At 43.4% G+C, this 25,804-nt stretch overlaps 1 protein-coding gene across 1 annotated transcript in view; it reads right to left on the bottom strand.

Moving 5' to 3' along the window:
* The window catches only part of LOC129833501 (speckle-type POZ protein-like), a 72,102-nt gene that overhangs the window by 21,573 nt on the left and 24,725 nt on the right, over window positions 1-25,804 (bottom strand). The window contains exon 5 of the mRNA XM_055898149.1: window positions 19,035-19,212. Within this exon, the coding sequence (XP_055754124.1) occupies window positions 19,035-19,212 (178 nt within the window). The remainder of the gene's footprint in view (window positions 1-19,034; window positions 19,213-25,804) is intronic.

The raw sequence follows: 25,804 nt of genomic DNA, 5'->3' as shown, positions 1-25,804 counted from the left end.
GCGCTGTTCCATAGCTGAGAGTTGTTTTGTTGTGAGTGTTGTTCCACAGCTGAGAGCTGTTTTGTTGTGAGTGTTGTTCCATAGCTGAGAGCTGTTTTGTTGTGAGTGTTGTTCAATAGCTGAGAGTTGTTTTGTTGTGAGTGTTGTTCCATAGCTGAGAGCTGTTTTGTTGTGAGTGTTGTTCCATAGCTGAGAGCTGTTTTGTTGTGAGTGTTGTTCCACAGCTGAGAGTTGTTTTGTTGTGAGTGCTGTTTCATAGCTGAGAGTTGTTTTGTTGTGAGTGCTGTTCCATAGCTGAGAGTTGTTTTGTTGTGAGTGCTGTTCCATAGCTGAGAGTTGTTTTGTTGTGAGTGCTGTTCCATAGCTGAGAGTTGTTTTGTTGTGAGTGTTGTTCCATAGCTGAGAGTTGTTTTGTTGTGAGTGTTGTTCCATAGCTGAGAGTTGTTTTGTTGTGAGTGTTGTTCCATAGCTGAGAGCTGTTTTGTTGTGAGTGTTGTTCCATAGCTGAGAGCTGTTTTGTTGTGAGTGTTGTTCCATAGCTGAGAGTTGTTTTGTTGTGAGCGCTGTTCCATAGCTGAGAGTTGTTTTGTTGTGAGCGCTGTTCCATAGCTGAGAGCTGTTTTGTTGTGAGTGTTGTTCCACAGCTGAGAGCTGTTTTGTTGTGAGTGTTGTTCCACAGCTGAGAGCTGTTTTGTTGTGAGTGTTGTTCCATAGCTGAGAGCTGTTTTGTTGTGAGTGTTGTTCGACAGCTGAGAGTTGTTTTGTTGTGAGTGCTGTTCCATAGCTGAGAGTTGTTTTGTTGTGAGTGTTGTTCCACAGCTGAGAGCTGCTTTGTTGTGAGTGTTGTTCCACAGCTGAGAGCTGTTTTGTTGTGAGTGTTGTTCGACAGCTGAGAGTTGTTTTGTTGTGAGTGCTGTTCCATAGCTGAGAGTTGTTTTGTTGTGAGTGTTGTTCCATAGCTGAGAGTTGTTTTGTTGTGAGCGTTGTTCCATATCTGAGAGCTGTTTTGCTGTGAGCGTTGTTCCATAGCTGAGAGCTGTTTTGTTGTGAGTGTTGTTCCATAGCTGAGAGTTGTTTTGTTGTGAGCGCTGTTCCATAGCTGAGAGTTGTTTTGTTGTGTTGTTCCATAGCTGAGAGTTGTTTTGTTGTGAGTGTTGTTCCATAGCTGAGAGTTGTTTTGTTGTGAGTGTTGTTCCACAGCTGAGAGCTGTTTTGTTGTGAGTGTTGTTCCACAGCTGAGAGCTGTTTTGTTGTGAGTGTTGTTCAATAGCTGAGAGCTGTTTTGTTGTGAGTGTTGTTCAATAGCTGAGAGCTGTTTTGTTGTGAGTGTTGTTCCATAGCTGAGAGCTGTTTTGTTGTGAGTGTTGTTCCATAGCTGAGAGCTGTTTTGTTGTGAGTGTTGTTCCATAGCTGAGAGCTGTTTTGTTGTGAGTGTTGTTCCATAGCTGAGAGCTGTTTTGCTGTGAGTGTTGTTCCATAGCTGAGAGCTGTTTTGTTGTGAGTGTTGTTCCACAGCTGAGAGTTGTTTTGTTGTGAGTGCTGTTCCACAGCTGAGAGTTGTTTTGTTGTGAGTGCTGTTCCATAGCTGAGAGTTGTTTTGTTGTGAGAGCTGTTCCATAGCTGAGAGTTGTTTTGTTGTGAGTGTTGTTCCACAGCTGAGAGCTGTTTTGTTGTGAGTGTTGTTCCACAGCTGAGAGTTGTGAGTGTTGTTCAATAGCTGAGAGTTGTTTTGTTGTGAGTGTTGTTCCATAGCTGAGAGTTGTTTTGTTGTGAGTGCTGTTCCACAGCTGAGAGTTGTTTTGTTGTGAGTGCTGTTCCATAGCTGAGAGTTGTTTTGTTGTGAGCGCTGTTCCATAGCTGAGAGTTGTTTTGTTGTGAGCGCTGTTCCATAGCTGAGAGTTGTTTTGTTGTGAGTGTTGTTCCACAGCTGAGAGCTGTTTTGTTGTGAGTGTTGTTCAATAGCTGAGAGTTGTTTTGTTGTGAGTGTTGTTCCATAGCTGAGAGCTGTTTTGTTGTGAGTGTTGTTCCATAGCTGAGAGCTGTTTTGTTGTGAGTGTTGTTCCACAGCTGAGAGTTGTTTTGTTGTGAGTGCTGTTTCATAGCTGAGAGTTGTTTTGTTGTGAGTGCTGTTCCATAGCTGAGAGTTGTTTTGTTGTGAGTGCTGTTCCATAGCTGAGAGTTGTTTTGTTGTGAGTGTTGTTCCATAGCTGAGAGTTGTTTTGTTGTGAGTGTTGTTCCATAGCTGAGAGTTGTTTTGTTGTGAGTGTTGTTCCATAGCTGAGAGCTGTTTTGTTGTGAGTGTTGTTCCATAGCTGAGAGCTGTTTTGTTGTGAGTGTTGTTCCATAGCTGAGAGTTGTTTTGTTGTGAGCGCTGTTCCATAGCTGAGAGTTGTTTTGTTGTGAGCGCTGTTCCATAGCTGAGAGCTGTTTTGTTGTGAGTGTTGTTCCACAGCTGAGAGCTGTTTTGTTGTGAGTGTTGTTCCACAGCTGAGAGCTGTTTTGTTGTGAGTGTTGTTCCATAGCTGAGAGCTGTTTTGTTGTGAGTGTTGTTCGACAGCTGAGAGTTGTTTTGTTGTGAGTGCTGTTCCATAGCTGAGAGTTGTTTTGTTGTGAGTGTTGTTCCACAGCTGAGAGCTGCTTTGTTGTGAGTGTTGTTCCACAGCTGAGAGCTGTTTTGTTGTGAGTGTTGTTCGACAGCTGAGAGTTGTTTTGTTGTGAGTGCTGTTCCATAGCTGAGAGTTGTTTTGTTGTGAGTGTTGTTCCACAGCTGAGAGCTGCTTTGTTGTGAGTGTTGTTCCACAGCTGAGAGCTGTTTTGTTGTGAGTGTTGTTCAATAGCTGAGAGTTGTTTTGTTGTGAGTGTTGTTCCATAGCTGAAAGTTGTTTTGTTGTGAGTGTTGTTTCACAGCTGAGAGTTGTTTTGCTGTGAGTGTTGTTCCATAGCTGAGAGCTGTTTTGTTGTGAGCGTTGTTCCATAGCTGAGAGTTGTTTTGTTGTGAGTGTTGTTCCATAGCTGAGAGTTGTTTTGTTGTGAGTGCTGTTCCATAGCTGAGAGTTGTTTTGTTGTGAGTGTTGTTCCACAGCTGAGAGCTGTTTTGTTGTGAGTGTTGTTCCACAGCTGAGAGCTGTTTTGTTGTGAGTGTTGTTCAATAGCTGAGAGCTGTTTTGTTGTGAGTGTTGTTCAATAGCTGAGAGCTGTTTTGTTGTGAGTGTTGTTCCATAGCTGAGAGCTGTTTTGTTGTGAGTGTTGTTCCATAGCTGAGAGCTGTTTTGTTGTGAGTGTTGTTCCATAGCTGAGAGCTGTTTTGTTGTGAGTGTTGTTCCATAGCTGAGAGCTGTTTTGCTGTGAGTGTTGTTCCATAGCTGAGAGCTGTTTTGTTGTGAGTGTTGTTCCACAGCTGAGAGTTGTTTTGTTGTGAGTGCTGTTCCACAGCTGAGAGTTGTTTTGTTGTGAGTGCTGTTCCATAGCTGAGAGTTGTTTTGTTGTGAGAGCTGTTCCATAGCTGAGAGTTGTTTTGTTGTGAGTGTTGTTCCACAGCTGAGAGCTGTTTTGTTGTGAGTGTTGTTCCACAGCTGAGAGTTGTGAGTGTTGTTCAATAGCTGAGAGTTGTTTTGTTGTGAGTGTTGTTCCATAGCTGAGAGTTGTTTTGTTGTGAGTGCTGTTCCACAGCTGAGAGTTGTTTTGTTGTGAGTGCTGTTCCATAGCTGAGAGTTGTTTTGTTGTGAGCGCTGTTCCATAGCTGAGAGTTGTTTTGTTGTGAGTGTTGTTCCACAGCTGAGAGCTGTTTTGTTGTGAGTGTTGTTCCATAGCTGAGAGCTGTTTTGTTGTGAGTGTTGTTCAATAGCTGAGAGTTGTTTTGTTGTGAGTGTTGTTCCATAGCTGAGAGCTGTTTTGTTGTGAGTGTTGTTCCATAGCTGAGAGCTGTTTTGTTGTGAGTGTTGTTCCACAGCTGAGAGTTGTTTTGTTGTGAGTGCTGTTTCATAGCTGAGAGTTGTTTTGTTGTGAGTGCTGTTCCATAGCTGAGAGTTGTTTTGTTGTGAGTGCTGTTCCATAGCTGAGAGTTGTTTTGTTGTGAGTGCTGTTCCATAGCTGAGAGTTGTTTTGTTGTGAGTGTTGTTCCATAGCTGAGAGTTGTTTTGTTGTGAGTGTTGTTCCATAGCTGAGAGTTGTTTTGTTGTGAGTGTTGTTCCATAGCTGAGAGCTGTTTTGTTGTGAGTGTTGTTCCATAGCTGAGAGCTGTTTTGTTGTGAGTGTTGTTCCATAGCTGAGAGTTGTTTTGTTGTGAGCGCTGTTCCATAGCTGAGAGTTGTTTTGTTGTGAGCGCTGTTCCATAGCTGAGAGCTGTTTTGTTGTGAGTGTTGTTCCACAGCTGAGAGCTGTTTTGTTGTGAGTGTTGTTCCACAGCTGAGAGCTGTTTTGTTGTGAGTGTTGTTCCATAGCTGAGAGCTGTTTTGTTGTGAGTGTTGTTCGACAGCTGAGAGTTGTTTTGTTGTGAGTGCTGTTCCATAGCTGAGAGTTGTTTTGTTGTGAGTGTTGTTCCACAGCTGAGAGCTGCTTTGTTGTGAGTGTTGTTCCACAGCTGAGAGCTGTTTTGTTGTGAGTGTTGTTCGACAGCTGAGAGTTGTTTTGTTGTGAGTGCTGTTCCATAGCTGAGAGTTGTTTTGTTGTGAGTGTTGTTCCATAGCTGAGAGTTGTTTTGTTGTGAGCGTTGTTCCATATCTGAGAGCTGTTTTGCTGTGAGCGTTGTTCCATAGCTGAGAGCTGTTTTGTTGTGAGTGTTGTTCCATAGCTGAGAGTTGTTTTGTTGTGAGCGCTGTTCCATAGCTGAGAGTTGTTTTGTTGTGTTGTTCCATAGCTGAGAGTTGTTTTGTTGTGAGTGTTGTTCCATAGCTGAGAGTTGTTTTGTTGTGAGTGTTGTTCCACAGCTGAGAGCTGTTTTGTTGTGAGTGTTGTTCCACAGCTGAGAGCTGTTTTGTTGTGAGTGTTGTTCAATAGCTGAGAGCTGTTTTGTTGTGAGTGTTGTTCAATAGCTGAGAGCTGTTTTGTTGTGAGTGTTGTTCCATAGCTGAGAGCTGTTTTGTTGTGAGTGTTGTTCCATAGCTGAGAGCTGTTTTGTTGTGAGTGTTGTTCCATAGCTGAGAGCTGTTTTGTTGTGAGTGTTGTTCCATAGCTGAGAGCTGTTTTGCTGTGAGTGTTGTTCCATAGCTGAGAGCTGTTTTGTTGTGAGTGTTGTTCCACAGCTGAGAGTTGTTTTGTTGTGAGTGCTGTTCCACAGCTGAGAGTTGTTTTGTTGTGAGTGCTGTTCCATAGCTGAGAGTTGTTTTGTTGTGAGAGCTGTTCCATAGCTGAGAGTTGTTTTGTTGTGAGTGTTGTTCCACAGCTGAGAGCTGTTTTGTTGTGAGTGTTGTTCCACAGCTGAGAGTTGTGAGTGTTGTTCAATAGCTGAGAGTTGTTTTGTTGTGAGTGTTGTTCCATAGCTGAGAGTTGTTTTGTTGTGAGTGCTGTTCCACAGCTGAGAGTTGTTTTGTTGTGAGTGCTGTTCCATAGCTGAGAGTTGTTTTGTTGTGAGCGCTGTTCCATAGCTGAGAGTTGTTTTGTTGTGAGCGCTGTTCCATAGCTGAGAGTTGTTTTGTTGTGAGTGTTGTTCCACAGCTGAGAGCTGTTTTGTTGTGAGTGTTGTTCAATAGCTGAGAGTTGTTTTGTTGTGAGTGTTGTTCCATAGCTGAGAGCTGTTTTGTTGTGAGTGTTGTTCCATAGCTGAGAGCTGTTTTGTTGTGAGTGTTGTTCCACAGCTGAGAGTTGTTTTGTTGTGAGTGCTGTTTCATAGCTGAGAGTTGTTTTGTTGTGAGTGCTGTTCCATAGCTGAGAGTTGTTTTGTTGTGAGTGCTGTTCCATAGCTGAGAGTTGTTTTGTTGTGAGTGTTGTTCCATAGCTGAGAGTTGTTTTGTTGTGAGTGTTGTTCCATAGCTGAGAGTTGTTTTGTTGTGAGTGTTGTTCCATAGCTGAGAGCTGTTTTGTTGTGAGTGTTGTTCCATAGCTGAGAGCTGTTTTGTTGTGAGTGTTGTTCCATAGCTGAGAGTTGTTTTGTTGTGAGCGCTGTTCCATAGCTGAGAGTTGTTTTGTTGTGAGCGCTGTTCCATAGCTGAGAGCTGTTTTGTTGTGAGTGTTGTTCCACAGCTGAGAGCTGTTTTGTTGTGAGTGTTGTTCCACAGCTGAGAGCTGTTTTGTTGTGAGTGTTGTTCCATAGCTGAGAGCTGTTTTGTTGTGAGTGTTGTTCGACAGCTGAGAGTTGTTTTGTTGTGAGTGCTGTTCCATAGCTGAGAGTTGTTTTGTTGTGAGTGTTGTTCCACAGCTGAGAGCTGCTTTGTTGTGAGTGTTGTTCCACAGCTGAGAGCTGTTTTGTTGTGAGTGTTGTTCGACAGCTGAGAGTTGTTTTGTTGTGAGTGCTGTTCCATAGCTGAGAGTTGTTTTGTTGTGAGTGTTGTTCCACAGCTGAGAGCTGCTTTGTTGTGAGTGTTGTTCCACAGCTGAGAGCTGTTTTGTTGTGAGTGTTGTTCAATAGCTGAGAGTTGTTTTGTTGTGAGTGTTGTTCCATAGCTGAAAGTTGTTTTGTTGTGAGTGTTGTTTCACAGCTGAGAGTTGTTTTGCTGTGAGTGTTGTTCCATAGCTGAGAGCTGTTTTGTTGTGAGCGTTGTTCCATAGCTGAGAGTTGTTTTGTTGTGAGTGTTGTTCCATAGCTGAGAGTTGTTTTGTTGTGAGTGCTGTTCCATAGCTGAGAGTTGTTTTGTTGTGAGCGTTGTTCCATAGCTGAGAGTTGTTTTGTTGTGAGTGTTGTTTCATAGCTGAGAGTTGTTTTGTTGTGAGTGTTGTTCCATAGCTGAGAGTTGTTTTGTTGTGAGTGTTGTTCCACAGCTGAGAGTTGTTTTGTTGTGAGTGCTGTTCCACAGCTGAGAGTTGTTTTGTTGTGAGTGCTGTTCCATAGCTGAGAGTTGTTTTGTTGTGAGAGCTGTTCCATAGCTGAGAGTTGTTTTGTTGTGAGAGCTGTTCCATAGCTGAGAGTTGTTTTGTTGTGAGTGTTGTTCCACAGCTGAGAGCTGTTTTGTTGTGAGTGTTGTTCCACAGCTGAGAGTTGTGAGTGTTGTTCAATAGCTGAGAGTTGTTTTGTTGTGAGTGTTGTTCCATAGCTGAGAGTTGTTTTGTTGTGAGTGCTGTTCCACAGCTGAGAGTTGTTTTGTTGTGAGTGCTGTTCCATAGCTGAGAGTTGTTTTGTTGTGAGCGTTGTTCCATAGCTGAGAGTTGTTTTGTTGTGAGTGTTGTTCCACAGCTGAGAGCTGTTTTGTTGTGAGTGTTGTTCCACAGCTGAGAGCTGTTTTGTTGTGAGTGTTGTTCCATAGCTGAGAGCTGTTTTGTTGTGAGTGTTGTTCAATAGCTGAGAGTTGTTTTGTTGTGAGTGTTGTTCCATAGCTGAGAGTTGTTTTGTTGTGAGTGTTGTTCCATAGCTGAGAGCTGTTTTGTTGTGAGTGTTGTTCCATAGCTGAGAGCTGTTTTGTTGTGAGTGTTGTTCCACAGCTGAGAGTTGTTTTGTTGTGAGTGCTGTTCCATAGCTGAGAGTTGTTTTGTTGTGAGTGCTGTTCCATAGCTGAGAGTTGTTTTGTTGTGAGTGTTGTTCCACAGCTGAGAGCTGCTTTGTTGTGAGTGTTGTTCCACAGCTGAGAGCTGTTTTGTTGTGAGTGTTGTTCAATAGCTGAGAGTTGTTTTGTTGTGAGTGTTGTTCCATAGCTGAAAGTTGTTTTGTTGTGAGTGTTGTTCCATAGCTGAGAGTTGTTTTGTTGTGAGTGTTGTTCCATAGCTGAGAGTTGTTTTGTTGTGAGTGTTGTTCCATAGCTGAGAGCTGTTTTGTTGTGAGTGTTGTTCCATAGCTGAGAGCTGTTTTGTTGTGAGTGTTGTTCCACAGCTGAGAGTTGTTTTGTTGTGAGTGCTGTTCCATAGCTGAGAGTTGTTTTGTTGTGAGTGTTGTTTCATAGCTGAGAGTTGTTTTGTTGTGAGTGTTGTTTCATAGCTGAGAGTTGTTTTGTTGTGAGTGTTGTTCCATAGCTGAGAGTTGTTTCGTTGTGAGTGTTGTTCCATAGCTGAGAGTTGTTTTGTTGTGAGTGCTGTTCCATAGCTGAGAGTTGTTTTGTTGTGAGAGCTGTTCCACAGCTGAGAGTTGTTTTGTTGTGAGTGTTGTTCCACAGCTGAGAGCTGTTTTGTTGTGAGTGTTGTTCCACAGCTGAGAGTTGTGAGTGTTGTTCAATAGCTGAGAGTTGTTTTGTTGTGAGTGTTGTTCCATAGCTGAGAGTTGTTTTGTTGTGAGTGCTGTTCCACAGCTGAGAGTTGTTTTGTTGTGAGTGCTGTTCCATAGCTGAGAGTTGTTTTGTTGTGAGCGCTGTTCCATAGCTGAGAGTTGTTTTGTTGTGAGTGTTGTTCCACAGCTGAGAGCTGTTTTGTTGTGAGTGTTGTTCCACAGCTGAGAGCTGTTTTGTTGTGAGTGTTGTTCCATAGCTGAGAGTTGTTTTGTTGTGAGTGTTGTTCCATAGCTGAGAGTTGTTTTGTTGTGAGTGTTGTTCCATAGCTGAGAGCTGTTTTGTTGTGAGTGTTGTTCCATAGCTGAGAGCTGTTTTGTTGTGAGTGTTGTTCCACAGCTGAGAGTTGTTTTGTTGTGAGTGCTGTTCCATAGCTGAGAGTTGTTTTGTTGTGAGTGCTGTTCCATAGCTGAGAGTTGTTTTGTTGTGAGTGTTGTTCCACAGCTGAGAGCTGCTTTGTTGTGAGTGTTGTTCCACAGCTGAGAGCTGTTTTGTTGTGAGTGTTGTTCAATAGCTGAGAGTTGTTTTGTTGTGAGTGTTGTTCCATAGCTGAAAGTTGTTTTGTTGTGAGTGTTGTTCCAAGCTGAGAGTTGTTTTGTTGTGAGTGTTGTTCCATAGCTGAGAGTTGTTTTGTTGTGAGTGTTGTTCCATAGCTGAGAGTTGTTTTGTTGTGAGTGTTGTTCCACAGCTGAGAGCTGTTTTGTTGTGAGTGTTGTTCCACAGCTGAGAGCTGTTTTGTTGTGAGTGTTGTTCCATAGCTGAGAGCTGTTTTGTTGTGAGTGTTGTTCCATAGCTGAAAGTTGTTTTGTTGTGAGTGTTGTTCCATAGCTGAGAGTTGTTTTGTTGTGAGTGTTGTTCAATAGCTGAGAGCTGTTTTGTTGTGAGTGTTGTTCAATAGCTGAGAGTTGTTTTGTTGTGAGTGTTGTTCCATAGCTGAGAGTTGTTTTGTTGTGAGTGTTATTCCATAGCTGAGAGCTGTTTTGTTGTGAGTGTTGTTTCACAGCTGAGAGTTGTGAGTGTTGTTCAATAGCTGAGAGTTGTTTTGTTGTGAGTGTTGTTCCATAGCTGAGAGTTGTTTTGTTGTGAGTGCTGTTCCACAGCTGATAGTTGTTTTGTTGTGAGTGCTGTTCCATAGCTGAGAGTTGTTTTGTTGTGAGCGCTGTTCCATAGCTGAGAGTTGTTTTGTTGTGAGTGTTGTTCCACAGCTGAGAGTTGTTTTGTTGTGAGTGCTGTTCCACAGCTGAGAGCTGTTTTGTTGTGAGTGTTGTTCAATAGCTAAGAGCTGTTTTGTTGTGAGTGTTGTTCAATAGCTGAGAGTTGTTTTGTTGTGAGTGTTGTTCAATAGCTGAGAGTTGTTTTGTTGTGAGTGTTGTTCCATAGCTGAGAGTTGTTTTGTTGTGAGTGTTGTTCCATAGCTGAGAGTTGTTTTGTTGTGAGTGTTGTTCCATAGCTGAGAGTTGTTTTGTTGTGAGTGTTGTTCCATAGCTGAGAGTTGTTTTGTTGTGAGTGTTGTTCCATAGCTGAGAGTTGTTTTGTTGTGAGTGTTGTTCCATAGCTGAGAGCTGTTTTGTTGTGAGTGTTGTTCCACAGCTGAGAGTTGTTTTGTTGTGAGTGCTGTTCCACAGCTGAGAGTTGTTTTGTTGTGAGTGTTGTTCCACAGCTGAGAGCTGTTTTGTTGTGAGTGTTGTTCCACAGCTGAGAGTTGTGAGTGTTGTTCAATAGCTGAGAGTTGTTTTGTTGTGAGTGTTGTTCCATAGCTGAGAGTTGTTTTGTTGTGAGTGCTGTTCCACAGCTGAGAGTTGTTTTGTTGTGAGTGCTGTTCCATAGCTGAGAGTTGTTTTGTTGTGAGCGCTGTTCCATAGCTGAGAGTTGTTTTGTTGTGAGTGTTGTTCCACAGCTGAGAGCTGTTTTGTTGTGAGTGTTGTTCCACAGCTGAGAGCTGTTTTGTTGTGAGTGTTGTTCCACAGCTGAGAGCTGTTTTGTTGTGAGTGTTGTTCCATAGCTGAGAGTTGTTTTGTTGTGAGTGTTGTTCCATAGCTGAGAGTTGTTTTGTTGTGAGTGTTGTTCCATAGCTGAGAGCTGTTTTGTTGTGAGTGTTGTTCCATAGCTGAGAGCTGTTTTGTTGTGAGTGTTGTTCCACAGCTGAGAGTTGTTTTGTTGTGAGTGCTGTTCCATAGCTGAGAGTTGTTTTGTTGTGAGTGCTGTTCCATAGCTGAGAGTTGTTTTGTTGTGAGTGTTGTTCCACAGCTGAGAGCTGCTTTGTTGTGAGTGTTGTTCCACAGCTGAGAGCTGTTTTGTTGTGAGTGTTGTTCAATAGCTGAGAGTTGTTTTGTTGTGAGTGTTGTTCCATAGCTGAAAGTTGTTTTGTTGTGAGTGTTGTTCCATAGCTGAGAGTTGTTTTGTTGTGAGTGTTGTTCCATAGCTGAGAGTTGTTTTGTTGTGAGTGTTGTTCCATAGCTGAGAGTTGTTTTGTTGTGAGTGTTGTTCCATAGCTGAGAGCTGTTTTGTTGTGAGTGTTGTTCCATAGCTGAGAGCTGTTTTGTTGTGAGTGTTGTTCCATAGCTGAGAGTTGTTTTGTTGTGAGTGCTGTTCCATAGCTGAGAGTTGTTTTGTTGTGAGCGCTGTTCCATAGCTGAGAGTTGTTTTGTTGTGAGTGTTGTTCCATAGCTGAGAGCTGTTTTGTTGTGAGTGTTGTTCCATAGCTGAGAGCTGTTTTGTTGTGAGTGTTGTTCCATAGCTGAGAGTTGTTTTGTTGTGAGTGCTGTTCCATAGCTGAGAGTTGTTTTGTTGTGAGCGCTGTTCCATAGCTGAGAGTTGTTTTGTTGTGAGTGTTGTTCCACAGCTGAGAGCTGTTTTGTTGTGAGTGTTGTTCCACAGCTGAGAGCTGTTTTGTTGTGAGTGTTGTTCCATAGCTGAGAGCTGTTTTGTTGTGAGTGTTGTTCCATAGCTGAAAGTTGTTTTGTTGTGAGTGTTGTTCCATAGCTGAGAGTTGTTTTGTTGTGAGTGTTGTTCAATAGCTGAGAGCTGTTTTGTTGTGAGTGTTGTTCAATAGCTGAGAGTTGTTTTGTTGTGAGTGTTGTTCCATAGCTGAGAGTTGTTTTGTTGTGAGTGTTATTCCATAGCTGAGAGCTGTTTTGTTGTGAGTGTTGTTTCACAGCTGAGAGTTGTGAGTGTTGTTCAATAGCTGAGAGTTGTTTTGTTGTGAGTGTTGTTCCATAGCTGAGAGTTGTTTTGTTGTGAGTGCTGTTCCACAGCTGATAGTTGTTTTGTTGTGAGTGCTGTTCCATAGCTGAGAGTTGTTTTGTTGTGAGCGCTGTTCCATAGCTGAGAGTTGTTTTGTTGTGAGTGTTGTTCCACAGCTGAGAGTTGTTTTGTTGTGAGTGCTGTTCCACAGCTGAGAGCTGTTTTGTTGTGAGTGTTGTTCAATAGCTAAGAGCTGTTTTGTTGTGAGTGTTGTTCAATAGCTGAGAGTTGTTTTGTTGTGAGTGTTGTTCAATAGCTGAGAGTTGTTTTGTTGTGAGTGTTGTTCCATAGCTGAGAGTTGTTTTGTTGTGAGTGTTGTTCCATAGCTGAGAGTTGTTTTGTTGTGAGTGTTGTTCCATAGCTGAGAGTTGTTTTGTTGTGAGTGTTGTTCCATAGCTGAGAGCTGTTTTGTTGTGAGTGTTGTTCCACAGCTGAGAGTTGTTTTGTTGTGAGTGCTGTTCCACAGCTGAGAGCTGTTTTGTTGTGAGTGTTGTTCCACAGCTGAGAGTTGTTTTGTTGTGAGTGTTGTTCCACAGCTGAGAGTTGTTTTGTTGTGAGTGTTGTTCCACAGCTGAGAGCTGTTTTGTTGTGAGTGTTGTTCCATAGCTGAGAGTTGTTTTGCTGTGAGTGTTGTTCCATAGCTGAGAGTTGTTTTGTTGTGAGTGTTGTTCCATAGCTGAGAGTTGTTTTGTTGTGAGTGTTGTTCCATAGCTGAGAGCTGTTTAGTTGTGAGTGTTGTTCCATAGCTGAGAGTTGTTTTGTTGTGAGTGTTGTTCCACAGCTGAGAGTTGTTTTGTTGTGAGTGTTGTTCCATAGCTGAGAGCTGTTTTGCTGTGAGTGTTGTTCCATAGCTGAGAGTTGTTTTGTTGTGAGTGTTGTTCCATAGCTGAGAGCTGTTTTGTTGTGAGTGTTGTTCCATAGCTGAGAGTTGTTTTGTTGTGAGTGTTGTTCCACAGCTGAGAGTTGTTTTGTTGTGAGTGTTGTTCCATAGCTGAGAGCTGTTTTGCTGTGAGTGTTGTTCCATAGCTGAGAGTTGTTTTGTTGTGAGTGTTGTTCCATAGCTGAGAGCTGTTTTGTTGTGAGTGTTGTTCCATAGCTGAGAGCTGTTTTGTTGTGAGTGTTGTTCCATAGCTGAGAGTTGTTTTGTCTGCCGTATTCTCTCTTTGTTCTTGTTTCCTTATTAGGATGTCGGTGGGCGGAGTTGGGGAGGGTCGTCAGCTACATGGGAGACACCTGGGCCCGGTGTCTCCCAGGATAAATACACCACTTCCCCATTCATGGGGAGACTCTCTCCAGGCAGACACCTTGATAGATTTGTTTGTGTTTCTTGGTGTTTTTTTGGTTGTTTGTTTTAGCATCTTTCAACACCCTGCATTATCACATTCATGCATGCAAAACACTCACTTACACTACTGATTACTGATTACACACACACCATTGTATATTATACTTAGTTACTTTAGTTAATAAATATATATTTTGTTACTCTTTTTCTCCACGTTGTCTCCCTTTTGTTACGGGCTTTGAGCCGGTTCGTGACACATAGCTGAGAGTTGTTTTGCTGTGAGTGTTGTTCCATAGCTGAGAGTTGTTTTGCTGTGAGTGTTGTTCCATAGCTGAGAGCTGTTTTGTTGTGAGCGTTGTTCCATAGCTGAGAGTTGTTTTGCTGTGAGTGTTGTTCCATAGCTGAGAGTTGTTTTGCTGTGAGTGTTGTTCGATAGCGGAGAGTTGTTTTGTTGTGAGTGTTGTTCCATAGCTGAGAGTTGTTTTGTTGTGAGTGTTGTTCCACAGCTGAGAGTTGTTTTGTTGTGAGTGCTGTTCCACAGCTGAGAGTTGTTTTGTTGTGAGTGTTGTTCCATAGCTGAGAGCTGTTTTGTTGTGAGTGTTGTTCCATAGCTGAGAGCTGTTTTGTTGTGAGTGTTGTTCCATAGCTGAGAGCTGTTTTGTTGTGAGTGTTGTTCCATAGCTGAGAGCTGTTTTGTGGCGAGTGTTGTTCCACAGCTGAGAGTTTTTGTTGTGAGTGTTGTTCCATAGCTGAGAGTTGTTTTGCTGTGAGTGTTGTTCCATAGCTGAGAGTTGTTTTGTTGTGAGTGTTGTTCCATAGCTGAGAGCTGTTTTGTTGTGAGTGTTGTTCCATAGCTGAGAGTTGTTTTGTTGTGAGTGTTGTTCCACAGCTGAGAGTTGTTTTGTTGTGAGTGCTGTTCCACAGCTGAGAGTTGTTTTGCTGTGAGTGCTGTTCCATAGCTGAGAGTTGTTTTGTTGTGAGCGCTGTTCCACAGCTGAGAGCTGTTTTGTTGTGAGTGTTGTTCCACAGCTGAGAGCTGTTTGGTTGTGAGCGTTGTTCCACAGCTGAGAGCTGTTTTGTTGTGAGTGTTGTTCAATAGCTGAGAGCTGTTTTGTTGTGAGTGTTGTTCAATAGCTGAGAGCTGTTTTGTTGTGAGTGTTGTTCAATAGCTGAGAGTTGTTTTGTTGTGAGTGTTGTTCCATAGCTGAGAGTTGTTTTGTTGTGAGTGTTGTTCCATAGCTGAGAGTTGTTTTGTTGTGAGTGTTGTTCCATAGCTGAGAGCTGTTTTGTTGTGAGTGTTGTTCCATAGCTGAGAGCTGTTTTGTTGTGAGTGTTGTTCCATAGCTGAGAGCTGTTTTGTTGTGAGTGTTGTTCCACAGCTGAGAGCTGTTTTGTTGTGAGTTTTTCCACAGCTGAGAGCTGTTTTGTTGTGAGTGTTGTTCCATAGCTGAGACCTGTTTTGTTGTGAGTGTTGTTCCATAGCTGAGAGCTGTTTTGTTGTGAGTGTTGTTCCATAGCTGAGAGTTGTTTTGCTGTTCCATAGCTGAGAGTTGTTTTGTTGTGAGTGTTGTTCCATAGCTGAGAGTTGTTTTGTTGTGAGCGCTGTTCCATAGCTGAGAGTTGTTTTGTTGTGAGTGTTGTTCCATAGCTGAGAGTTGTTTTGTTGTGAGTGCTGTTCCACAGCTGAGAGCTGTTTTGTTGTGAGTGTTGTTCCATAGCTGAGAGTTGTTTTGTTGTGAGTGTTGTTCCACAGCTGAGAGTTGTTTTGTTGTGAGTGTTGTTCCACAGCTGAGAGTTGTTTTGTTGTGAGTGCTGTTCCACAGCTGAGAGTTGTTTTGTTGTGAGTGCTGTTCCATAGCTGAGAGTTGTTTTGTTGTGAGCGCTGTTCCACAGCTGAGAGCTGTTTTGTTGTGAGTGTTGTTCCACAGCTGAGAGCTGTTTGGTTGTGAGCGTTGTTCCACAGCTGAGAGCTGTTTTGTTGTGAGTGTTGTTCAATAGCTGAGAGCTGTTTTGTTGTGAGTGTTGTTCAATAGCTGAGAGTTGTTTTGTTGTGAGTGTTGTTCAATAGCTGAGAGTTGTTTTGTTGTGAGTGTTGTTCCATAGCTGAGAGTTGTTTTGTTGTGAGTGTTGTTCCATAGCTGAGAGCTGTTTTGTTGAGAGTGTTGTTCCACAGCTGAGAGTTGTTTTGTTGTGAGTGTTGTTCCATAGCTGAGAGCTGTTTTGTTGAGAGTGTTGTTCCACAGCTGAGAGTTGTTTTGTTGTGAGTGTTGTTCCATAGCTGAGAGTTGTTTTGTTGTGAGTGTTGTTCCATAGCTGAGAGTTGTTTTGTTGTGAGTGTTGTTCCATAGCTGAGACCTGTTTTGTTGTGAGTGTTGTTCCATAGCTGAGAGCTGTTTTGTTGTGAGTGTTGTTCCATAGCTGAGAGTTGTTTTGCTGTTCCATAGCTGAGAGTTGTTTTGTTGTGAGTGTTGTTCCATAGCTGAGAGTTGTTTTGTTGTGAGTGCTGTTCCATAGCGGAGAGTTGTTTTGTTGTGAGTGTTGTTCCATAGCGGAGAGTTGTTTTGTTGTGAGTGTTGTTCCATAGCTGAGAGTTGTTTTGTTGTGAGTGTTGTTCCATAGCGGAGAGTTGTTTTGTTGTGAGTGTTGTTCCATAGCTGAGAGTTGTTTTGTTGTGAGTGCTGTTCCATAGCGGAGAGTTGTTTTGTTGTGAGTGTTGTTCCATAGCTGAGAGTTGTTTTGTTGTGAGTGTTGTTCCATAGCTGAGAGTTGTTTTGTTGTAAGTGTTGTTCCATAGCTGAGAGTTGTTTTGTTGTGAGTGTTGTTCCATAGCTGTGTGAGGGTATTATAGAGAGGCAGTGCCGAGCTCGTTCTGCAGTAGACAGAGAGAGAAGCACCACACACTGCTTTAGATCACATGACCAATAAGAAGCCAATTTAAAGCGTTCCGCTCAGCCAGCACACACACTTCCACAGCCCTTTTGATCCTGCTCTGTCCGTCTCCACAGCGATTAACGGCCCGGAGAGTTGTCACAGGAACGGTGGTGGAGAGGGAGAACAATGAGGGGAGTGGGTGTCACCTAACCCAGGTAGCGGAGGAAGCGAGGGAGAAGGAGAAAATGAGAGAGGGAGGTGCAGACAGCCAGATGAGGGGGTGGAGAGAGAGAGTGAAGACCCCAATGCCACAGTAGCACACAATTAAAATGTCTCAAAATGACTGGATATTTGACAGCCATTCCCATTCTCCACAAGGAGAGTTCCTCAAAGTTTCAGTCAGATACTCAGTCATGGGGCTCTCTTTGCAGCTGCAATTAAAAGCCTGCTCTTTGGCAATTCCAACTTCTAAAAGCCAGCACTCCACTAATTTCCAACCCTGGCGCAAGGGTTGGTAATTTACCTGTCTTATATCAGCTCGCGTGCGCTGCGGTGGGAGGAGTGGAAATATTTGGGGTGTCTTTAAATACGTGTGCCAATGTCCCAACTTCAAGCAGCGCTTGTGGTGATATTTAAGACTCACCAAAAGCTGGATTTTCTGGTAATGCAATTGGTTATAGCATTGATTTGGTCCGTGGAGGCTCACAGTAGCATAATCAGTAGCCTATAAGCAATGTTTTATAAAAAAAATAGCATGAGCATCAAAACAGTCAGACATTCACGTTTTTTCTTTACATTTTTATCCATGCAGCTACTGTGATAAGTTTGGACTCATTAGGCCTATGTGCGATGCCTATGGAATGAAAGGTGTCAGTGACTGTAGGAAGTCACTTTAGGAAAATTAAGTTATTGCAATAGACTGCTTGTGTTTTTCCTTTATCATTTTGACAACAAAAAAAATCCATCTTCCACTTTTATCTGAACCTAAATGTCAAATTACGGAAATTTCGTTCGCTGTCCTTGGTGCTGAATCCGCACGTAGCCTGTTAATTTGTTTACATTTTACGTGGCAAAGTCACTAACCGGCCATATCAACAGCAATGGTAGACCTATCTTATTATAACGTTTGGACAATGTCCATGGCAGTTAGCACAATGTGTGTAGACGAATATTTCCATATTGAAGCCAATATCAAAAAATACATTGGCTATGTTTGTTCTAACTAGGCCTATTGTATGGTTAGTGTGAACTATTTAATAAACTATATTCAATGGATAGGACAAACATCCATGCCTCCGGCCAAAGAGCCCTAAGTCTACGTGTACACACATTGCCTTACGCTCATGGAACGAGAGATGTGATTTATGTTATCATGCTTCTGACCCAATCCTGTTTAGAAATATTGTTGTTAGTAAAAAAATAAAAAAAATAAAAAGTGCTTTGTTTTTTGCTTAAAACCCAACTTATTTGAAAGATTCACCATCTATGGATTTATGGCAGGGATAGGAAACTTTGATGGGGCTGGGGGGCCCCCAAAAATCTAAACTTATCATGAGGGGCCACGGTTGCTTGAGGGTCTGCAAGTAGAACATTTTGGTTGCCCCCCCCACCCCCCCCCCCGTTGACAGTAGAAAGCCATGTTTTTAAGTTTTACAGTTCATTTTGTGCAATTCTACACATTTTGCCATGGGGTGTAGAGAAAATGTTGCAGTTTTAAAGGTGCAATATGCAGAAATCACTCCCCCATATCCTGGCTGCTAAAATTGTAATAGTTTGCCTGATTTCAGTTTGTGACAAAACAAGCAGTGTAGAGAATCATTGGAACATCTAAACCACTGTGAAATATATTTTCAATAACAAAAAATAATGTATTTTCAGCTGTTTAAAGCTGTGCAAAAACAAACTTATGAACGGGTAGCATAGAAATAGTGTCCATTGAACAGATCTACCGCTTCTTAGACTTGCTTTCAATGAGAATGACAGATCTATAACTCACATTTTTATAATTGCTGATAAACACATTTAGAAATGGCACCTTGTGTATTCTACTTTTTTTTCTTTTCTACGCTGGGCCAATTGTGCGCCGCACTATGGGACTCCCGGTCACGGCCGGTTGTGACAGCCTGGGATTAAACCCCAGGCTGTAATGACACCGCAACACTGCGATGCAGTGCCTTAGACCGCTGTGCCACTCCTGCTGTTTAGTTACAAGAATTATACACTTTCTTTTTAGGCCTTATCGATAGCCACATCTGTGGCCTGCTGGAGGTCATTTTGCAGGGCTCTGGCAGTGCTCCTCCTTGCACAAAGGCGGAGGTAGCGGTCCTGCTGCTGGGTTGTTGCCCTCCTACGGCCTCCTCCACGTCTCCTGATGTACTGGCCTGTCTCCTCGTAGCGCCTCCCTGCTCTGGACACTACGCTGACAGACACAGCAAACCTTTTTGCCACAGCTCGCATTGATGTGCCATCCTGGATGAGCTGCACTACCTGAGCCACTTGTGTGGGTTGTAGACTCCGTCTCATGCTACCACTAGAGTGAGAGCACCGCCAGCATTCAAAAGTGACCAAAACATCAACCAGGAAGCAAAGGAACTGAGAAGTGGTCTGTGGTCACCACCTGCAGAACCACTCCTTTTTTGGGGGTGTCTTACTAATTGCCTATAATTTCCACCTTTTGTCTATTCCATTTGCACAACAGCATGTTAAATTTATTGTCAATCAGTGTTGCTTCCTAAGTGGACAGTTTGATTTCACAGAAGTGTGATTGACTTGGAGTTACATTGTGTTGTTTAAGTGTTCCCTTTATTCTTTTGAGCAGTGTATTTCCATATTAAAGCAATGCAATTAAAACAATGTTGAAAATATTATGCAAATATGGGGAAGGATATTTAATGAACTAGGCTATAACGGACTAATATTCTAATTGGAGTTGATGACAACGCTATACATAAAATACTAAATAAACAACTTAAAGCAACTACACATTTAGCCATGGAGCACGTTCCAATTGGTCAGTGTGGGGCCAAACTTCGACACACCCACAATGTTTTTTATAAGTCCAGACCTTTCGCTCCACTGCCAGCTACTGTGGCCATAATTCTGGTTGTGAAAATTAGAAAAATATTTCTAATACTACCGCCAGCGCTAAGATTTAACATTGCGTTAGGTTTGTTACAATAGAGCCCATAGTCTGTGTTTCTGTCATTGATGTGTCAATATCTGTAAGAAGTCGATCAGGTGTTCTGTGTGGTCAGTATGCACGTGCGTGGCGTGCGAGACAAAAGTAGTCTTACCTGCCAGGATGGCTTTGTGTGCCTGGAACTCCTGTCCCGCCACACACAGGGAGCAGTCAGTGAAGCGGGAGTGTTCCCACAGCCCTCCCAGCTCATCGGCCAGCCTGCAGTCTGGCACCTTAACCATGTTCATAGTGTTCTGACCTGAGATGTTCACAGAGTCCTGCACCACACTCACCTACAGGGAGGGAGACAGACGGAGAGACAGGAGACGAGAGAAAATGAGAAAGAGAGAAAAAGAATGAGAAAAATAAATGTAGAAAAGAAAAAAGAAAGACGGAGAAAGGGAAGATCAGCCAGTCAGTCTACTCGCACTATATACATGACAGCAACCAACAGACAGATATCAGTGGTATTAGACCGTCTATCACCTTACACCTTCTAATGGACAAATCAGACAACACACACATCAAATCATATACAGGAAGATCAGCCACTAACAGACGATCTCTGCCACACCAATCAATACATCAACCGTTAAATAAAGCTGCCATGCAAACACACACCTCCAAGAATTAACGGTGTGCTCTGCTCATTTACCACATCCACTCAAACAAGACACTAGACAGGCACTTGACTCAGTCTATTAATCATTAGGGTGTGTGTATATATTCTCCATGCTGGCTTAGCCACCTGTTCAAGACAACATCGAACGTACTAATTTATCTCACTACAGGACAGCGTGCGCCCCACACACAGTCTTGTACAACTAACCTTGTTGGGACACCAAATGTAGTACCATTCAATATCCTATTTTCCCTCCTAACCTTAATACCAATTCTAACCTTAACCCCCTAGAAATAGCATCTGACCTTGTGGGGAATAACAAAATGTCCTCAGTTTTTGTTCGTTTACTGTTCTTGTGGGGACTTCTGGTCCCCACAAGTATAGTTAAACACGTCCACACACACTCCTATTAGGTTATCAGCAACCATTAAAACCACAAAAGTAAAGAAGCAAACATCGCACAATAATTTCCAAGAAGAATCCAAACATTTTAAAGCAGCATTCCTAAGACACTGAAACGGTTCCCCCAAAAATATGTCATTGCCACTAAAACTGTTCCTAGAAAAAGCTGCGTCACGGCCACAAACTCCCAAATGCATCCCAGTAAGGTGACCTTGCTACTGTCTGTTCAGACAGGGAGGGATGGAGGCTGCCCTCCATGAAAAACACCCTCCTGTCCCCCTCTCTGTCTGTTCAGACAGGGAGGGATGGAGGCTGCCCCCCATGAAAACACCATCCCTGTCCCCCTCTCTGTCTGTTCAGACAGGGAGGGATGGAGGCTGACCCCCATGAAAACACCCTCCCTGTCCCCCTCTCTGTCTGTTCAGACAGGGAGGGATGGAGGCTGCCCCCCATGAAAACACCATCCCTGTCCCCCTCTCTGTCTGTTCAGACAGGGAGGGATGGAGGCTGCCCCCCATGAAAACACCATCCCTGTCCCCCTCTCTGTCTGTTCAGACAGGGAGGGATGGAGGCTGCCCCCCATGAAAACACCATCCCTGTCCCCCTCTCTGTCTGTTCAGACAGGGAGGGATGGAGGCTGCCCCCCATGAAAACACCATCCCTGTCCCCCTCTCTGTCTGTTCAGACAGGGAGGGATGGAGGCTGCCCCCCATGAAAACACCCTCCCTGTCCCCCTCTCTGTCTGTTCCTCTCTCCGTTCCTCTGTCCGCCCATCTGACTCAGGCAGAGACGAAAGGGGAGAAAAACACACAATGAAAAAGTGTGTGGCAAGCAGGAAATTGAATGTCAAGGACCCTTGTTTGCTCCTGATGGAGGTGTAAGTGTTAGCCTGGAGGGGAGAGAAAGACAGGGCGGGAGGGTTAGACATGGAGAATAAAAGACTGGGAGAAAAAAGGCAGGACAGGGTGACAGACAGAAATAATAGGAGGGTATAGGATCCCAAGGAGGAAATAGACTCTCATCAACACAAGCTCATTTCCTGTGATGACATTACAGGGACACAGTACAAAGAAATGGTGACGTTGAGAGGAGAGCATTGTGACCACGAGTATTGTGTATCACTGTGTGTGTGGCACAGTCTGGTACCCACAGCTGGCTCCATAAATCACACTCCAGGGGGACTTTAGTATGAATGATGTACATCCATCTCCACACACACACACACTCACAAGGCACTCATAAGACACTGATTAGCAACTCACTCAAGGACTGGGAAAGACAGACGTGTGGAGGAGAGATGAAGATTGAGATGAGAGCGAAGGAGAAAGAAGACAGTATAGGAGGCACATTAAAAGAGGTAAACTGGAGACTGAGTAAGAGGGAGATAACAGGTAAGTCAACAGACAGCACTGGGTCTGTTGAGATGCACTCTGTATGGTCGCGTCTCAAATAGCGCCCTATTCCCTGTATAGTGCTCAACTTTTGACTGTAGGGAATAGGGTGCCAATTGGGCACTCATTATATATAGTGGTAAATACAGATGGAAGTGTTTCTGTTTCATGTGTGTCTGTTGGTATAAATAAGCATGGCGGTGCACTCAGCCGCTGTATGGCACGGCTAGCCACACTATGGCACGGCTAGCCACGCTAGGCTAATCACACTGGCTAACCTGGCCCATTATTCCATCATATAACCAGGTGGAAACAACACTTTGCTGTAGCTCTGCAGCTAGCTCCTATTTACACACACTGACTGAACTACTCTCGGTCTTCACCCCTCTGTCATGTTCTCCTGTCATCATCATCATCTTCATCACCAGCATGTTTAACAATCATCAGTACCATCATCCTCGTCAGCAAGGCCGTATTTTACTGTATCATTATGGTGGCAATGTTCATTAACTTTTGATATAGGGGGCAGCATTTTCACTTTTGGATGAATTGCGTGCCCATAGTGAACTGCCTCCTACTCTGTCCCAGATACTAATATATGCATATTATTATTACTATTGGATATAAAACACTCTGAAGTTTCTAAAACTGTTTGAATGATGTCTGTGAGTATAACAGAACTCATATGGCAGGCAAAAACCTGAGAAAAAATCCAAACAGGAAGTGAGAATTCTGAGGCTGGTCGATTTTCAACTCATCGCCTATTCAATTCCCTGTAATATATGGATCTGTTTGCACTTCCTACGCTTTCCACTAGATGTCAACAGTCTGTAGAACGTTGAATGAAGCCTATACTGTGATGTGGGACAGGATGGGAGGTGTTTTAGTCAGTGGTCTGGCAGATTGCCAGTTCTTGGTCATGCGCATTCCTCATGATATCGCCATGCGTTCTATTACTTATAGAGACTGAAAAGAATTCTCCGGTTGGAACCTTATTGGATATAAATGATAACATCCTGAAGATTGATTCTCTACTAAGTTTGACCCGTTTATTCGACTTGTAATATAACTTTTGAAGTTTTCGTCCAACGTTTGCCTGCATCTGCGCGAGCGTTTGGACACGTGTACTACACATGCTAGCAAAAGTAGCTAATTGGACATAAGTAATGGACATTATCGAACAAAACAAGAATTTATTGTGGAACTAGGATTCCTGGCAGTGCATTCTGATGAACATAATCAAAGGTAAGGGAATATTTATGATATAATTTTGTATTTTTCTGTTGACTCCAACATGGTGGAGAAATTTGTTAAAGCTGAGCACCGTCTCAGATTATTACATGGTGTGCTTTTTACGTAAAGTTTTTTTTTAAATCTGACACAGCGGTTGCATTAAGTACAAGTGCATCTTTAATTCTGTGTAAAACATGTATCTTTCATCAAAGTTTATGATGACTATTTCTGTTATTTGACTCTCTGCAATTACTCCGGATATTTTGGACGCATTTCTGAACATGGCGCCAATGTAAACCGAGATTTGTGGATATAAATATGCACATTATCGAACAAAACATAAATGTATTGTGTAACATGATGTCCTATGAGTGTCATCTGATGAAGATCATCAAAGGTTAGTGATTCATTTTCTCTCTATTTCTGCTTTTTGTGACCATCTTTTGCTGGGAAAATGGCTGTGTTTTTCTGTGGCTATGTACTGAGCTAACATAATTGTTTGGTGTGCTTTCCCCGTTAATCCTTTTTGAAATCAGACATGTTGGCTGGATTCACAACGTAGCTTTAATTTGGTGTCTTTCATGTGTGATTTCATGACAGATTGATTTTTATAGTAATATATTTGAATTTGGCGCTCTACATTTTTTCTGGATTTTGGCTAAGTGGGATGCTACCGTCCCACCTATCCCAGAGAAGTTAATGGCCTTAAACCCTGACCTGCTGGTTTCTTTATTGACTCACAGCAGCCCTCTTGATCTCTGCAGACCAGACAGTTGCTATGGAATCTGAGCCCAGAAGATTCATTAATTTATGCGTCAGTCTCTTTTACTCCTCTACGTGTCTGTTTATTGATTTACAGTACGCCATGCGTGAAATAGTCCTGAAAAAATGTGCAAATCAAGGTCATTAAGTTATGGAACACTTTCTTTTCCCTCCACTGTGTCTTATGTCCAAGATGAGACTTTCTCTGATCAATCCAGAGCAGACTGGGTCACACACACCTTTCCTCAGCTCTGCCTTAATAGGTGTGTGATCTTTTAAAGTTGTCGTCTGAACCCCCGAGCGCAGAACTCATCAGCAGCTCTTTATAATGCATGACTGGTCCTTCCTCCGCTCTCTCTCCAGCCGCTCTCCAGTCAACCAGAGTAAACAGCTCTCTCTCCAGCCGCTCTCCAGTCAACCAGAGTAAACAGCTCTCTCTCCAGCCGCTCTCCAGTCAACCAGAGTAAACAGCTCTCTCTCCAGCCGCTCTCCAGTCAACCAGAGTAAACAGCTCTCTCTCCAGCCGCTCTCCAGTCAACCAGAGTAAACAGCTCTCTCTCCAGCCGCTCTCCAGTCAACCAGAGTAAACAGCTCTCTCTCCAGCCGCTCTCCAGTCAACCAGAGTAAACAGCTCTCTCTCCAGCCGCTCTCCAGTCAACCAGAGTAAACAGCTCTCTCTCCAGCCGCTCTCCAGTCAACCAGAGTAAACAGCTCTCTCTCCAGCCGCTCTCCAGTCAACCAGAGTAAACAGCTCTCTCTCCAGCCGCTCTCCAGTCAACCAGAGTAAACAGCTCTCTCTCCAGCCGCTCTCCAGTCAACCAGAGTAAACAGCTCTCTCTCCAGCCGCTCTCCAGTCAACCAGAGTAAACAGCTCTCTCTCCAGCCGCTCTCCAGTCAACCAGAGTAAACAGCTCTCTCTCCAGCCGCTCTCCAGTCAACCAGAGTAAACAGCTCTCTCTCCAGCCGCTCTCCAGTCAACCAGAGTAAACAGCTCTCTCTCCAGCCGCTCTCCAGTCAACCAGAGTAAACAGCTCTCTCTTCAGCCGCTCTCCAGTCAACCAGAGTAAACAGCTCTCTCTCCAGCCGCTCTCCAGTCAACCAGAGTAAACAGCTCTCTCTCCAGCCGCTCTCCAGTCAACCAGAGTAAACAGCTCTCTCTCCAGCCGCTCTCCAGTCAACCAGAGTAAACAGCGCTGCTCAAGACACACAAACTATATTGATTGCAAACACACTGTCTTTATAAACATACTTTCCTCAGAGGTATCAGCAATCCCCAAAATAAGGCCACACACACATCTAAAAGCCCACAATCACACATGCAGACATCAAACCAAATTACTTAAATCTAGGCGCTTAACTGGGGCAAAACATACCAGTCAACCCTGCTGGCAACCCATTAAAGCTTCATAGCAGATGAGCCAAATTATTCCCCTACTTTATTAGATGGTGAGTGACAGTTAACACTACTGATGAGCATTCCATTGAGTCCGTGGAGACACCATTCACACCAGGGTACTGGACTAGATCTACAGTTGATATTTCAGCAAACCAGCCTGCACCTGCACCCGTCCGGCACAGACGTTTTTGAGTGGATCGACACAGAGACGGGGGCAGAGGCATATTTCATGCATGATTTGAAGTCAAGCTGGTGAACGACGCACACGAGAGAGAGCGGACCGGAGCTACAGCAGCCAGTTTCCCATTGTTTCGGAGCCATGTGTTACTGTTGTCTCGGCAGCCTTGTTCTTCCACAGAGACAAACAACTGCCTGGGTGGCAGAGAGAAGTGCAGACAGACCGACGCAGACACACGGATGCAGGAAAACAGGCAGGCCAGCCATTCAGGTCCCTTGAAACTAGTTGTGTTTTCTCTGCTGGAAGATCACAGAGACACTAAACTGATAGCTTTGAGACGGAGGCCCGATTTAACAGCGCTTGAAGGAAACGACCTGGAGGAGCACGGGAGAAAGACCGTTACTTGGTGCTTCATTTTTTATAAGAAGAACTAAAGGGGCTTTTTGATTGGGTTTAAAGATCTGTTGATGTTGTTGCGTCAAGGTGAAACTTGTTCTCAACCTGAATGAGGTGGCCTAGAAACTAGGGTTTCTAAATACCCTCGTACGATAATACCGTTTTAAGCAAATTTGAATATTTGTACATTTTATATAAATACATGCAGTCAACTTGTGCACTAGGTAATAGACAAAGCAGACTACATTCATTATTTTGACTGTTAGATTATTTTTCATTATGAAGCTTACCAGGACTTGTTTTCCAAAACAGCTGTCACGTGTGTTTGTTTATAAAGAAGCACAATGAGCAAAACGGGAGCTTCTTGAGGCCAGTCACTCCTTGCAGCGCAACTGGAGAAAGGTGATCAAGTTACACATGTATGATATTCACTACTAATGTTTGCCAGCTATATATCTTATAACTATTAAGTTAGTTATCTAAGATGGAACAAATTCTCTCCAGC

Source organism: Salvelinus fontinalis, chromosome 34 (genome assembly GCF_029448725.1).
Source record: "Salvelinus fontinalis isolate EN_2023a chromosome 34, ASM2944872v1, whole genome shotgun sequence".
NCBI classification, from domain to species: domain Eukaryota; kingdom Metazoa; phylum Chordata; class Actinopteri; order Salmoniformes; family Salmonidae; genus Salvelinus; species Salvelinus fontinalis.
Note: the sequence above shows the minus strand (reverse complement) of the source record. Positions and strands in the feature narration are given on the sequence as shown.